Here is a 16137-nt window from a genome sequence, read left to right on the forward strand (position 1 = left end):
TAAACGCGAGTTGTCGTGCAATAATCGTGATCTTACCGCGTATCGGTCGGTAGCGATAATGACTTCGGCGTTTGGTCTTGGTGTCGGCATGCGCGTTTGATCGTGAAGATCTGGTGACTGCACCATATGCGCTTACGAAGTGACTAGACCCGAAAAGGGACTAACAGCGGTGGCGGCCATCTTGGGGCAGTGTCGAACAAAGGAATAAAGGATGTTTTATGCGACGGCCATTTTGTAGTGGTTAAGAATGTTGAAGATGTCAGCGTATTACGCGGAATGGGTTGAAAAATAAAGTACGAAAAAACTGAGGAAGGATAAGAAGCGTAGTGAAAAAGGTGTTTGCAGTTTAGTGGCTGGGATTCGAGGCAGATTTACTCCGAGCAGAGTCCTCAGTCACATTGCACCTGTCGGTTACTGCGTTAAGAAGACCCTGGCCAGGTTAGCATTCCTCCCAGGTGGGGCTATTAGCGGCGGTGTTTGAATTGGAAAGGAGGGGGGCACGTTAAAGTAAGGAAAAAAAGGCGAGAATGAATGATTAGGTACTTCTGGACGTTTTCTCCTTCAACAGTTGAGGACGGTCTATTCACGTCTACAATCAAGAGGTCTCAAACCAACCCAAATGTGGTCTCTTAAAGGGCCAGAGGTTTGAATAAAACCAGACTGTCCGGTATGGTTCTGAAGGGGCCAACTGCTGGCGAAAAGATTTGAATTTAAAAAAAAATGTTAAAACCCAATGGAACGATAATAGCGCTTCTCAAATTTCGTGCGTGAGCGGAATAAAAGCGACTCGCCTTTTATTACAAGAAGCGCGTAAATAATGTTCGAACCATTGAGATACTAGGAGTTTTTTTTGTGGGGGGTACTAAAAGTAAGGATTGCATCACTAGTACCAGTTCACTTGAAATGATAAATAATGTTTTAAATTAGGATTGCAAACGTCTAAAACCAACACTCGTTTTTACACGTGTAAAAAAAAATACCAAAAAAAAACCAGACGACACCTTTGGATGAGAAACCCACAGAAAATGTTATATCATGGATTTTTACAGTTAGGTCTGCCAAAAAGAAGCCGGAGGGAAGAGAGGGGAGGGGGGAGGAGAAATGCGACACGAAGGGGAGGGGGCGGAAGAGTAGGCAAGGCGACACGGCGGGAGGGGGCGGAGCGGGTAAACAAACACGGACGTGCACGCGCCCGTGACTTTTAAGGTCAATGCGCATGCGCATAAGCTTAATGCGCATGCGCATTGACCTTAAAAGTCACGGGCACTGCAAGGAATCGCCACGATTCCTTGCAGTGTTGCCAAAGAGTGGATAACTCGCAATACTCTCGCCTTGCTCGATGCGCATGCGCATCGACAGGCGAGACCTAAAAAGGTAGGAAAACGGATAAGGTTGTAACCCTTTGTGAGAATTTCTATAAGAGTAAATTGGTTGGAAATGACAGATCAACAGTGAATTCAGCAACGAGTACACATAAAGAAGGCTGCTACTTGAATGGACAAAGTAGACATTTCTGACCATCTCCTTCTTCATCACATGTCATCTGCTTAGAACATACTCATCTGACTTCATCCAAGCTACAGAGAATATCTTGTGTGGTGGGTAGGCTGTTTAAACGGGAGCAAGACCAGACAGAGGATCCTGGTTTAGCCACATTGTTCTGTTCTGGGCAAACACTTTCTCTCTGGGCCGGAGTTCCATTCACAAAAATTGGAAGAGTCCAGAAATGTGCTGCAGCCAAGTGATAACAGCAAGATAAAAAACAGCACATACATGTCTACCAAAATCTTAGCTTGCGTGTGCTGGAGGACGTGTTTTAATGTGCAAGCAGCTGTTCATAGGAAGTTTTCCAAAGGAAGGAAAATACCTCTGTCTGTAGACGAACAAGAGAGATAATTTTCCTCTGTGCTTTGCTAAGAGTGGAATCAGGCAGACCTTGCCATAAGCATCTGAGGTTTGTCTTGCTGCTTATGCTAGTGGTAGCTCATTGGGGCAGCTTGAAAAGTGAACCAGCAGGCACCTTTAGATTTTTATTTTGAGTCTTCTGAGGGAATGAAGTCAATTTCTTTGGGACGAGAGAAGGAGCAGCACATTCCAAGACATGCAGCTTTACTTTTGATGAGAAAACACTGAAGCGTACACACTGACCCTATTATTGGCACTATTGATTTGTCTTTTGGTCAGACCATGAATGTAATGGAGAAAGTAGTAGGGTGTGCAAACTACTGATCTGAAGTAGATATCAGGTGTCATAGTCGATCCTAGCATGATAGGTAAACTTTTGGTACCAACATGAAATATACAACAAAAATAAGTGCGGCTGTGATCATCAGGGCACTCGAGGTTTTGGTGCTCTGTTTAAGGTTTGGGACTACATTAGCAGACACCGACTGCCCTTGGCTATGTTCCAGATGACCTGGCTTCATCCATTTTCTCAGCACAGATTGAGGCGGCCATTTGAGTATTGCCTGCCTACAGCCAAAGAGAATTTAGAGCCATTATGTCAAGTTAAGGGCCACTGCGATAATCATGGCAACATTATAAATTAAGCCACAGCATCCCTAGCAGTTCTAGACTGATAATTCCATTCTGGAAACAGAGAACATGTGAAAAGAAATGTTTTTACCTGTCTGTGGACTGACACTTTTAAAACATTTGTAGACACTCAGAAATAAGAGTAAACATCACTTGCATGTACTTGAAATTCACAGTACAGTAAATGACTCATGAGGGAGGTGTTGTGTCTCTGGGCTACAAAGAATTGCATTTGCTCATGGAACAGCCCCAAACTGGGTAACAAAGAGAAAATTACACAATTTAGGTACACTTGCAATACCTAAAAGCTCAAGGAACAACGTTTGTTCCGTTGTTAAATCAATCTGCAACAAAAATCCCATTCGCACAGAAGGAGCTTAGAATTCTGCTGAGTCATAACAGCCTGTGGCCGCTCTCGACGCTTGCAGATATTGCTACAATTCTTTGCACTCTTGGCTGTTATCTTAGGGCGGTCTTCATAGGCTGGCCAGTGTAACCAGACTTTCTAAAACTAGGTAATTAATCTGGGCTTCCAGCTTAGACTTCAATGTAGAAATGTAAAAAAATACAAGTATCATTTAGAATTGTCTTATAAACATAGAGAAATATTTCGTTTGACAGACAGACACATGGCACTATGCAAAGCTGGTGTTCAAATACTGACCTTTCACCATGAATTTGGCACTTAGAATGCTTCATTACATAATGTATCTGAACAAGATGCCCACATTTGCAACTTTTCCATTACAGCACATTCAAAAGGACAAGACACTAAGGTATGAATCTTCAACTATCAGCTAGCACCGAGGATTTTGCTAAAGTGATCTGGAAGGTGCTTTCAGTGGCCAACCTCCTTTAGACAACTGAATGTCAGTGGCGTATATGGTTCGGGGCTTCTTTTAACAAGAAATTGGAGTTGCCACTCTTTCTTAAAATTAGCTCGACTTATGCAAAATGGCTCTTGCTACAGTTGCAACGATGCCCCATCTTTCCTGTCCACCTTACATTACCCAATTATCAACATCCTATTCAGAGTCATCAATTGTCCCCTTTCTGAATATAGCATCCATTGGTCTTGGGTAGGGGTACACATTACCTGGATTTTCGCTAAAACAAAGTTTTGTTGAAGATACTTCAATTAGATGAGAAAGTCGATATCCGAAATGGGAGAAGGAGTGGTTTTATTGACTGCCTTTGTTAATCTGTTCAATAGTTCATTGCTGTGGCTATGAAAACTTCTTTCTTTCGTGTAGCATAGTCACCAAATGCATGAATGCTCAAAACATTTAAACAGATTATCAAAAGGAAATTTACACTTAATTCGATCTCAGAAGACTTGAAATCAAGAGCAGGTTACGAACTCTTATGGGGTTCAACCACCACTTGTAGCTGGACTAAGATCACTGCTCTAAAATTAGACAACAGAACTACCAGACTTTGCCACCACTTTTTAGAGTCAAAACCAGAGATTTTGGAAGATTAAGGAACTGTGTGTAGAGCTCATGCCTCCTTGCATCTGGAGCCGGTCTTTTTATGTTTGATGATTGTTTCCATGCGTTTCAATACTGCGACTTCAACAGATTCAGGTGAGGTGTTTACTCTGATGCCGATAATGATTCCAATGTCCCTTTAGTACTTTAATGCAAAATCAAGCCAATAATAGATGTACCAGGGGCTCACACCTCCACCTCTCCCTGAAAAAGAACCACAGCCCAAGCAAATGATCAGTTTTGTATAAATTGCTTAATCAAAGTTTCTCAGGTTTTGCTTCAAGGTCAGTTGCATTAGAGAGGCCTGGATTTTCCTTCTCCGCCTTCTTCGGAGAGTGCACTGGCAGTTTTTGTACATTCTCTGGGAGCGCTGGCTGGTACCGGTACTGGTAGCCATAGGCCCGAAAATGATACGTCAGGTATTCCAACTGGTACATCAGTTGTGGATCGACATAGTGAAAGGAAATTGCCAGATCTGAGCAACACTGGGGTCCCTGTGAAGAAAAGGACCATAATAGTTAGTGTCTGGGATCAGAAAGGCCCATGATGAAGAACGAATACCGGACAACAACACATCGCATGAGTCAGTTTTCCGTGTCTATTGCATTTAAAGAAATCCAAATCACTATACAATACACAAAATATTCTTTGTTTCCTGGACTTTTGAGGTATTATTCTGTGGCTAGTCTTCCTCTGTAGTCATCTCAAATTTGGCTTCCTGTGTAGCAATCAGTATCTAGGCTTCCTGTGCTGTCATCAATAGCTATGGTTTGTGTACATTCTTTGCTGTATAGAATTCAAGTACACTAGTTGTGCTTCTTCTTGAGCATTCTCGGCTAGTCAGGCATCATCTATAGCCATTCCAACTCTTCTATGTTTAATGTTCATTATCTACATTTCAAGAGAATACTTCATGGGATAAGCTTGAAATACAAACTTTACAAGCCAAGTTTTAGGTCCTGCCGTCATTATCTAGTCTCCTGGAGAGTTCCCGGCACCTTTATTACCTTCTATGCTTCATTCACTGGACTTCCTATACAGCGCCCACCAGCTTGTCTTCTTTATAGCTTTCACAAGCCAGGCTTCCTGTATTGCCTTTCATAGCCAGTCTTCCGATACAGCCTTCACTAACTAGTTTACAGCAGCTTTACTCTCTAATGGCCGCTTTCTTAAAGTCATCACAACCCTTGCTTTCTGAACTGCCTTTAGGCAGCAAGGGTTCAAAAGCAAGTCTTCAGAAGCTTAGCTACCTGTACAGTCTTCACAAAGTAGGTTCTTCTGCAGCCCTCAGTACTTTTCTTAAAGAATAACTTTCAGTAGCTGGGTACTCAGTACAATCTTCAGTAGCTAAGCATCCTTCAACAGCTATACTTCCTCTGTTCAATCGCTAGGCTTCCTGTGCATCCTCACTAGGTGGGGTTCCTGTAGTCTTCGTTAGTTAGGCTTCATGTGTGGCCATCACCAGCTAGACTAATTCAGTCTTCACTAGCTACTTTTTATGTGAGGCCAACAGTAACTAGCATTAGGGTGAGCTATTAACTAGCTGGTATTCATGTGAGACCACACTAGGCCGGCTTTGAGTACGGCCTTCAGTCTATAAGCTTCTGTGCACACATTAGCTAGTCCTCCTAGCCAAACTTCAAGGGCTAACCTTTCACCTAGTCTTCATTAGGTAGGTTGCATGTGGAATGTTTACTAGCGACATGTCCACATAGCCTTCAGAAGCTAATCTCCAGAACAGCTTTCAATAGATGAACTCTACCTGTAACCGTCATTAGCTAGACTTCCTGTAAAACTTACACAAGCTATTCAAGCAAGCAGGATTCTCAAGCATAGACTAACAACAATATGGCACTAGACAAATGTAATATGCAACAAAGACCAACTGATTTTTAATTAAGATGAAGTGATAATTTATTATATTTATGACAAAAGGCACAACCTCAGCACAATGTTTTACAATTATTTAAAAAAAGGAGACAACAGAATTACATGAACTTAAATCATTCAAAAATCAACATAATTCATGCGACATAGATCATTTTAATTAAAAACACAGTGCAACAGCAGACCACCATCTAGATTAACTATTAAAGAAACATGACAGATTCTCATCCCAGGTGTAATGATCACGGAAAGAACGCCCGTGTTTTTTTTTTTGTCACCATCCGTATTCAGCAGAGCAAACTACTTAGCAGCCGAATAACGTACCAGGGTTGGAGATTCGCTGGCACCACCAGAAAGCAAGGGACTCACAGAGCACATCACATGTTCAGTTTACTATGCCGTCTGCAGTGTACAAATATTTTCCACATAAACTGAAATGAAAGTTAGCTGAAACAAATGTCCAAAACAAATTTTCCTAAGGAGGTAAAAACATTCTTCAAAGAGTGAAGGACAGGTGTACAATGTGGACTGGAAACAGAGACAAAATTAACATTAAACCAACTGGAGAAAAACGTAGCAGAGGCTATCTCAGATGAGTAAAATTAGTGGACAGATTTGGATCCAGAGTCTCAGGCCATATGCTACCAATTTTTGGCCTTTTCAGTCTTGCTTAAAAATTCTGTTTTTCATACCAAATGTTAAGTGGACCTGGAACAAGACAATCTCGAGAGAATTCCGGTAAGGTTCTGCTCATGTTGATGAACCGAGACATCTCTTACATACATTCTTGAAAAACTGTCCAAACCTCTGTTCTATATATGTTCACGACCTACTTGGCCTCTCAGTTACTGAAAGAATGCTCTTGAAAAAGCTTGCCACTGTGAACTGGATGAAATGGCTCTCCAATGGATCACTTTTGTTTCTCTTCAACATGACTCACAAGGTGAAACTGGCCACATTCCTAGCCCCATCATCAGTGTTGTGTGTAATTTCTCTTAAGAATCTGCGCTATCACCAATACGTTGTCTACATGATATTCCTGGGAAACATCTTTGCCACCTTCAAACCAACTACTAAATGTAGCCTGGAAAATATTTATCTACAGTAACAGTTCATTGATGAAAAATGATGTGTTAGCTAAAGAGTCAAAATCAAGATGCACCAAAACTGACTTTGCCAGAATGCACTTAACGTCAACGTATTGCATTAAGATTAGGGAGGCTCTTCAATGCTCTCGCCGCTCCAGACTCATTTCGTGGGCCCTCCACTACCCCATCTCAAGCAATCAGCAGCATGGCTTTACCTTGGAAGGCAAGCTATTATTGTGACCACAGGGGGACAAGGTAACAAAACACACTTTATGAAGGCAGGACAATTCATGCAGTGGGTTCCTCCCGGAGTACTCTTTTCCACTTCCACTCTGTTCCAAGGTTATTTGTTTCTTACAATTTGGAAGTTCCTAAAGACACATCTAAGCATTTCAACTGACTCACATTTAACCGTTGTGGTCGCACTGTCTCACTTCTAATATCTCAATGTTTCTGTAAATTAGTAACCTATTCAAGAAGTCTGTCAACATGTTCCATCCTGTAAGCCATTACAAAGCATGCTGTGTGTCCTAAATTTAATTTATCATCCACAGACTTTACAAAATGAAAGATTATGAAAGGCTGCATCTGCATCCATGTTCCACTGCTGGTCACCAACTCTCACTGCGTCTATGTACACTGTCAATGTTCTCTTAGCAGTGTGCAGAGTAGATCGGACAGGCCTATAAAGAAGTCTGACAATGCCCAAAGGGCCCAAATGACAGGTCAGTGAATGGGCTGGTTTTGTGCCTTTGTGTGGGCTGGGTTTTGAGATGTGGTGGGTTAGTTTTGTAGGGGTGTGTGGGACAGTGTTGTGCACATCCTTTTATAGTTACCATAATGCAGCAGGAAGAATTTTCAATCAATAAATCAATATGGTGACTTGTTAAAAGCAACTACTCACCTGGAAGAGTCTCAAGGCACTGGCGGGGGTGGGGGTGTGTGGCTTGGATGCCGAGGGGACAGGCAGCGTGAGCCCGGAGCTCCGTGCCAGATCCCCGTAATTATCCTGCTAAAGGCTTGAACTCCGTCGTGTGCAGGGTTCTCCGAGCACCAGACGAACTCTGAGTGGCGGCGGACCCCCAGGCACGGATTTTCTGGCTTCTCCGGTGGTGTATTGGCCTGGCAGAGGAACAAAGATGATCTGAGCGCGCTGGTTCAAAATGGCGGACGGGACCCGAAGCCGGAGGAAATAGAGAGTAAAGGAGCACGGCGATCCCCCGGCGACGATTCGGGGAAGTAGGAGGTGTCGTTCGGGTTCGCCTGCACTCCTGCGGGCGCGGACAGCGGAGCCGCTCATCCCTGCGGCTGGGGAGGACTTCATTTAAGAAACGCTGAGTAACCGCGGCTACGAAGAGCAAGATGGAGTCTGCCCCGGGACCCAGCAGCCGGCTATAATCCTGTGGGTAGCGGCGGAGCGGAGAGGCGTTGGCCGCGCTGAGCGGAGGAGAGCCTCGCTGCGAGACGAGCGGCGTACCGAACTTTAGGGGGGGAAATCCCTCGAAGAGGTGAGGCTGGGGCTGGCTGAGCTCGGAGGGGCCACGCACGGATGAAGAGCAGCGGGTGATGGCAGAGTGACCGGGAGCATCTGCTGGCACGCAGTGGAGACGGGAGTGCGGGACCTGGGCTGCGCTGGGCCTGGCTGCGCCTCTGGTGGTGCTGAAGCTGTGGGCGCTGCACGAGCCGATTGTGAGGAGAATCCAGAGGCGGACCCTGGGTCCCGGTGGGTGAGGGGCTTGGCTGCCAGCGGCGCTGGTCGCGATGGTGCGCCCTGAGGTGGGAGCCCTGGGCGGGACTGCGGCAGGTGCTGCAGGGCTAGCTGAGGAAACCCTGGAAACCCTGGAATAGCCCTAAGGTAGCGCCGAGAGGGCCCCGAATCCCACTACTAGCTGTCTGTCTGTCTCATCAGAACGGGCGGCCAAGACAGCGCAGCACTTGAAGACTGCTGGGGTTTTAGCGCTGACTGACGCCCGTGCTCTGCGGCCTGGAGAGGGTTGGAGGCAACCCGAGATCTGGCACACGCCACTCTCTGAACCTGAAAAGTGAATCCGCCCGATCCCAGTATTTGGAAGAGGGCAGGGAGGAAGCTTCTCAAAACCCACCCAGCCCCCCCTCCCCCTTCTGCGCGAGTGAAGCAGGCGCTGCAAGCTGACATACAGCTCAAGATGGGGAAGCCCAAAGGAAAAGTGGAGGAGGCTGCGAGCTCTGAGCCATCAGATGGCACGACGCAGGGCCCTACGGACCTACAACAGCTGCAAACCTGTATCTTGGAAGCTCTCAAAGCCACGAAAGAAGCGCTGCAGCAAGATATAGCCCAGGTGGTGACGGGGCTGAGGGTTCTGCGGGCCGATCATGATAAACTGAAAGACAGGGTCAAAAGTACAGAAGATACCCTGCAAGAGATATTGCCTAAGCACAAATCCATGGAAGGGCGGTTGGCAGATGCGCTTGATCGCATACAGGCACTGGAGAGGAGAGCGGAAGATGCGGAAAATCGTGGCAGGCGCAACAACGTGCGCTTGGTGGGCCTTCCGGAGAAAAAGGAAGATGATGACATGGTGGGATACCTAGAGAACTGGCTGAAGACGGAAGTAGCGCTGAAGGGTCTTTCGCCTTTTTTCACGCTGGAGCGGGTCCCAGCTAGACCCCCCAGACCGGGCCAGCCACCCCGACCTGTGGTAATAAAACTGTTACATTACAAAGACAGAGATTGGTTGTTGCAGAGAGCCAGGGACATGGGCCCTTTCCAAGTGGACAACAGTAAAGTAACTCTTTTTCCCGACTACACGTTTGAGACCCAAAAACTGTGTGCCTCCTTCCTGTCACTTAAGCGGGAACTACGAGCAGAGGGGATAACATACTCGCTCCTTTTCCCAGCCAAACTCAGAGTAGTGGTGGATGACAAGACGCTCTTCTTCCCTACATCGGCGGACGCCTGGGCATGGTGGGATACTTATAAGGCCGGAACGGATGGAGCGAAATTCAGAGCCGAGGAAGAGCAGAATCGGCAACCGATCCGGAAGTCGCAGAGGCTCCAGAAGCACCGGCAAAGAACTAGGAAACCTACAGACTCACAAACGGAAGGTGAGAGGAGGGCAGCGTTACAAGCAGTAATTGATTTATCGGGGATTGTGAGGACTCGTTCATGCGGGAGCTCAGACTTGGAGGGACATGTTACTGGCTCGGAAACTGACCTATCGGAACTTAATGGTGCCAAGGGCCCGGTGGTGACACAGCAGACATCGAGAGGACTGATTGATGCTTGATAACGGAGATGTTCCATGCTGAATTTGTATGATGCCTGGGCGGGCCGGAGCCACCCGATGTCAACCTATACAACAAAGCAAGATGGATGTTCGTGAGTTTTGTAGGGGATTGTGGGGCAGGGGGATGGGACTGTGGGGACATCCTTCGGAGCCGAGTTACGCCTTCCGGGCCCTAAAGGCCGCTGTGGTGCAGACTACGGAATAGTTGGGCGGTTGGGAGGGTTAACTAGCCCTTACTAGGTTTGGATGGGAGCTGCTTTCGCGAAGCTGGGTCCTGTTCTGGGGGGGGGGGGGCAAGAGTAGTTGGGGAGACTCGAGGCGGGGGGGTGGGGGAGGGGGGGGGGGATTGTTTTCTAGTTGGGGTAGGAAAGTGCATCCCTATGTGCCTGGATGCGGGCTACTGCTGGTTCACATTGGACAAATTGGGATCATGGCTAGTACAGGAACAGTGAAATGTGTAACTTAGAATGTGAGGTGACTACATACGATGGCAAGGAGGCATAAAATTCACGCTTACTTGGTTCGGAGAGGGGTCCAGATTGCGTTCTTGCAGGAAACACATTTGACAAAGCAGGAGGGCATTGCGCTGCAGAGAAGATGGAGAGGGCAAATTTTTAATACCACATATTTGCAAGGGGCGCGCTGGTATGGGTGCGAGCGGGGACTCCTTTCCAGGCGACCAAGCACACAATAGACCTGGAGGGAAGGTTTGTGGCAGTGGAAGGGAAGCTCAGGGGCAAGGATATAGTGTTATGCAGCGTGTATGCACCCAATACTGATCAATCGTCTTTCTTTACAAAACTCTCTGGAGCGTTGGCAAGTTTCCTGGCGGACCCCATTGTTATAAGTAAAGACTTTAACTCAGTGGCAGATACTGCATTAGACAGGTCCCATCTGCCCCTGGGAACGTCCCCAGTGCACCGCCTGGCGAAGAGTAGGTTTGAGTGGCAAGAGAGTTGGGGGTTGCAAGATGCCTGGCGGGTGCGACACCCAACTGCAAGGGATTACTCATACTATTCTAGCTGCACGATCTTCATGTTCGCCTTGACACCTTCCTGTGCTCCCCACTGGTGCTTCCGGCGGTGACAAATATGGAATATTTAACCCGCACGTTCTCCGATTATAACCCCCTGCTGCTCACGCTGAATTGGATGACAGAGACCTTGCGTGTCTCGGGGTGGCAACTGAGACCTGACACACTGGACGACTTATTGTTTCGAGAAGCGTTGGGGGACACGATCACACACTACTTTGCAGAAAACGATGGCACCACGACGTCCAGAGCGACGGAGTGGAATGCCTTTAAGGTTGTTGTTAGAGGCCACTGCATTGGGAAATATGCCGGAGTGCGCAAGGCCTTATTGGATGATCTAGATAAGGCAGAAAGGACTCTGCGGAAGGCCGAGATAGCGCACCCTGGTCGCCCGGAGCTGCAGGAGGCAGTATGCACGGCCAAGGAAGCGGTTGCCGTTGAAATGGAGCGGCTCCGCAGCTTTGACCATAAGGCTTATATAACGAAAGCGCATGCTGAAGGGGACAAGGCGGGGACACTGCTTGCCTGGCTGGCTAACCCCACAAGGCGTAGCCACCCGATCTTAGCTGTAGAGGGGGAGGATGGCCGTACGTACGACACCCAGATGGGAATACTGGACTGCTTCCGCTCGTACTATGAAACGCTCTACGAGAGCGCGCTGGAGGGGCAAGATGGTGAGATCGATGCCTTTCTGGAGGGGCTGCAATTGCCGCAACTAGAACCGGAGCAGGCGGATGCCCTGGGCTGGGATATCGAACTAGGAGAGATTGGAAGTGCGGTGAAGCAAATGGCTCGTAACAAAAGTCCGGGGCTAGATGGGCTGCCCATAGAATTTTAAAGCAAATATATAGAGCAACTAGCTCCGCGACTCCAGATAGAATATAATGAGGCTAAGTCCCGAGGGCGGCTACCTGAATCCATGTGTGAAGCTCTGATGATACCGTTGCTGAAACAAGGGAGGGAGAGTGGGAACCCAGCATCCTACAGGCAGCTGTCCATGCTGACGACGGACTACAAAATCCTGAGCACTATATTGGCGACCAGGTTACTGCAGCACATGTTGGAGCTGGTCCATAGGGATCAATCCGGATTTATCCCCACGCGAAATACAACTGTTAATATACGCCGCCTGGTACGCCTACTGGAAGAGCCAATGCCAGACACACGAACGCCGGTAGTGCTATCGATTGATATTGAGAAAGCGTTTGACAGCTTAGAGTGGACATACCTGTATAGAGTCATGCAAAGCTTTGGCCTTTGAAACGGCTACATATGCTGGACGAAAGTGCTATACGCCTCGGCGATGGCACGAGTACAAGTGGGCTCCCTCGTGTCGCACCAGTACCCAGTGTGCCGTGGCACTAGGCAGGGGTGCTGACTTTCCCCCCTGCTCTTTGCATTAGCGATAGAACCTTTTGCGGCGGAAGCTAGGAAGGGACATTACTATAAGGGCCTAGTCTATAGGGGAAGTCCACAGATTATTTCGTTGTATGCGGATGATCTCTTGTTGTTCCTGGAGAACGCGAGTGAGGCGTTGGAAGGAGCAGAGGGACTCCTGGTGCTCTTTGGCAGGTTGTCTGGCCTAAAAGTAAACTGGGCTAAATCTTGCTTATTTCCGTTGCGACAAGGGGAGTTGCGGCCTGCCACCCACCCACTGCTTAATTGGGAGCCCAGTTGTCTGAAATCTTTGGGAGTGCACATATACCACAGAGCAGTGGACCTGCTCGAAGGGAATGTGGGTTGCTGTATACGTGCATTGCGGGGCAGTATGACCTTTTGGGCTACCCTCCCGCTCTCGGTGACGGGACGTATATCCCTAGTGAAAATGATAGCCTTGCCACGCCTCCTTTACTACTTCCGCACGCTGCCTGTGTGGATACCTAGATCCATCTTTCAACAACTGAAATCCTTACTGATATCGTTCCTCTGGGGCACGGGCAGGCGTAGGGTGGCTCTGACCACGCTGCTTCGGCCGAAAGAGGAGGGAGGTCTAGCGGTCTCAGATTTCGAGCTTTATTACTTGGCAGCTCAATTGCAGATTTTCACGCAGGGGGTGGCGAGGGTGTATCGAGGACCGGATTAGAGAGAGAGAGAGGGGTACCCCCCGGCACGTGCTGGCGTTTATCGCCCTGCAGCAAAAGCTGGCCACCAGAGATTTATCGCTGGAAGAGCAGACGTTCAGGCTCTGCTGGAACCGGTCACAGAAGCGAGCAGGGGTACGACGCATGTATGCGCATGAGATACCGCTGGGTATGATAACTGCACTCCCTCATGGCGGCGATTTGTCGCGATTGCAGTGATGGGAGGAAGCAGGTCTGCAAATGTTAGGAGACCTGTATGAAGATAGGGTGTTGATTTCATACCAGACCCTGCAGGACCGTTTTGACCTCCCAAGGGGGACTTTGATGCACGCGGCTATAATAAGAGCGATACAGGTGCACTGGGGGGGAAGGGATCCAAGAGCCTACCACGTCCATGGCTTGCCAATATACTATGATGGCAGCTGGCACGTATAAGGCGGTGACGTGCCTCTACTCCAGAATGCTGCGCGAGACGCTACAACCTTTAACGGCACTGAAAACTGCATGGGAGTCAGATCTGCAGATAGAGATTCCTGATACTACTTGGGCGCAGCTACTGAGGCGAGCGAGGAAAAGCACGAGAAACGCACGCTTTCAGTTGATACATTTCTATGTCCTTCATAGAGCTTACCTCACACCAGGGAAAATAGGGAAGTACTTTGGGGTGGAAAATGCGGCATGCCCTAGGTGTAACACAATAGGAGCGGACCTGGGACACATGCTCTGGGACTGGACACACCTACGGGACTACTGGAGGGAGATTGTTGAGACATTGAATAGTGTGACGGACAGGGAGTTACAATTTACCAAGGCTGTGGGGGTGCTGCACTGGTTTCCGCATACGCCCAAGAATAGGATTTTGAGAAAATGTATAGACATGGGTCTGATCCTGGCAAAAAGGGAATTAACAAGGAACTGGAAATCGAAGAAGAGTCCTACGCAAAGACGGTGGCTCAATGAGGTTCTTAAGTGGGCAACGAGTGAAAGTACACTTCGATACCAGCTAGCCCGCCGCAAGGCCGATGACAAAGCAATGGAGGCGGCAATGGAGTGGGAGATGCTAGTGCAGGCTTTACGAGACAGCGCGGGGGAGGAGGAGGAGGAACTTTCTGATCGAGACAATGAGGCTCCCTCACACACACCGGGAGCACATTCTCAATAGTACATTAGTTATTCCTGATAGTACCAACCCATGTACATCTGCGAAGAGCTCAGGCGCAGGAAGGGACACTCGTGGGTGTGAGGGAGGAGGAACCAGGGTAGAAGGGGTTGGAGTCGGGAGGGCGATTGGGGTGGGAGGGGCGAAAAAGTAAAAAGCGGAATAAGGAACTCCGAGTAAGTAAAATAAACATGCTCAAAGTTGTCGAGAAGGGAGATTCGCTGATTGATGCCGCCCGACCTCTGGGTTGTGGGCTTATTGGCTGTGTGCGAAGTTAACTGATGTAAGAGCTGTGCATTAGCGACGGCGGGACAGAATCATTATAAAGATATGCTGTGTATTGTTTTTCTGCAATAAAAACGGTTTAAAAAAAAAAAAGGCACTGGCGGGAGAGGTGAGGGGACACTGCTGATCCGTCAAAAGGCACTGTGCAGGCTAACAGATGTTGGAGAGCTACTGCAAATTAGTCTTCTAACAACTCAGACAATTAAAGTGCACATTTCTAAAAGTTATTTTCCCTTAATATTTATTAAAATCACTTCACCATTAAGTTGGATTTTTAATAACTATTAAAATAGTGGTTTAATTATTTTCTAGCTGGACCCATTACTGGGATACAGCATAGAATTAAAACCTGTTTTTCTACTCAGGACAGCTAGACCTCCAACAGTGAAAATAGATTTTTGGGCCGTATCCCTGTAGGGACTAGGTAATATTAATTTTCTACATGTTCCACTTTTAAATAACAAGCACCCTACCTTGTGGACTACAAGACTGACAGAGGGATTTAAAAGAAACCTTTTATAGATCAAAAAGGGTTATTTTAACAGGTTGCACTGCAGGTTTTACACTGCAGTAATCAGTCTACAATAGTAGGCCTGCAGCCATGTTTTCTTTTATCACACTAATGGATGACACAATAAGTACAACAGTCCACAGGTGACAGTTAACCTTTTATACCATGGGTGTATTTCCGCACAATATACTATTGTCTTTTAGAAAAGTAAAACACGACAATTGGGGATTAGCCAATTTCTGTTGCACAGCGGCGCCACCTTCTTCTAGGGTAAGTCGCTATGCTGAAAGGCTGCCTGCTGTGTCAGCATCGCAGTTACACTCCGCGACGCTTACGTCTGGTCAGGCACGCCGCAGTACCATGCGGCGGCCCATTAAAGCTCATTAATACACAGTAGGAAAACCGCAGCTTCAATTTTGGAGCTGCGGCTTTCAGCACTTCTATGGGGCATACTTTCACTCACCTTTTGCACATTTCACTGCGGATTCCAGTATATTCTCCTGGTGACATCTTGTTACTTCTTCTTCCAATGAGGCCTCTGTCCTGTTTCCCAGAGGGCCTTGGGAAAGTTCTTTGTTTTACTCTTTTGAAGATGGCGACTTTCCCTATTCCTTACGCTTCCTTTTCCCTATCCAAGATGGCAACTGCTTATTTCTTGTTAAATCACTTCCTATTACATCACTTCCTGCCTATGGGTATTTGAGGGGCGTTGCAACACTCCTTGCTCCTCCTGGTGTGTCCTCGCTCCTGTTGGTGACCTTTGCTCCTGCTTGATGTATTTATGCTTCCTGTTCCAGTTTGG

The 16137-nt window shown here is 47.5% G+C and overlaps 1 protein-coding gene across 1 annotated transcript in view; it reads right to left on the reverse strand.

Moving 5' to 3' along the window:
- Nucleotides 1-2027: 2027 nt before the first annotated feature.
- Nucleotides 2028-16137, reverse strand: part of LOC147749129 (glycoprotein-N-acetylgalactosamine 3-beta-galactosyltransferase 1-A-like) — a 260681-nt gene continuing 246571 nt past the window's right edge. The window contains exon 4 of the mRNA XM_086966432.1: nt 2028-4519. Coding sequence (XP_086822558.1) covers nt 4283-4519 — 237 coding nt within the window. The 3' untranslated portion in view covers nt 2028-4282. The remainder of the gene's footprint in view (nt 4520-16137) is intronic.

Source organism: Lissotriton vulgaris, chromosome 1_1, assembly GCF_964263255.1.
Source record: "Lissotriton vulgaris chromosome 1_1, aLisVul1.2, whole genome shotgun sequence".
Taxonomy (NCBI): Eukaryota; Metazoa; Chordata; class Amphibia; order Caudata; family Salamandridae; genus Lissotriton; species Lissotriton vulgaris.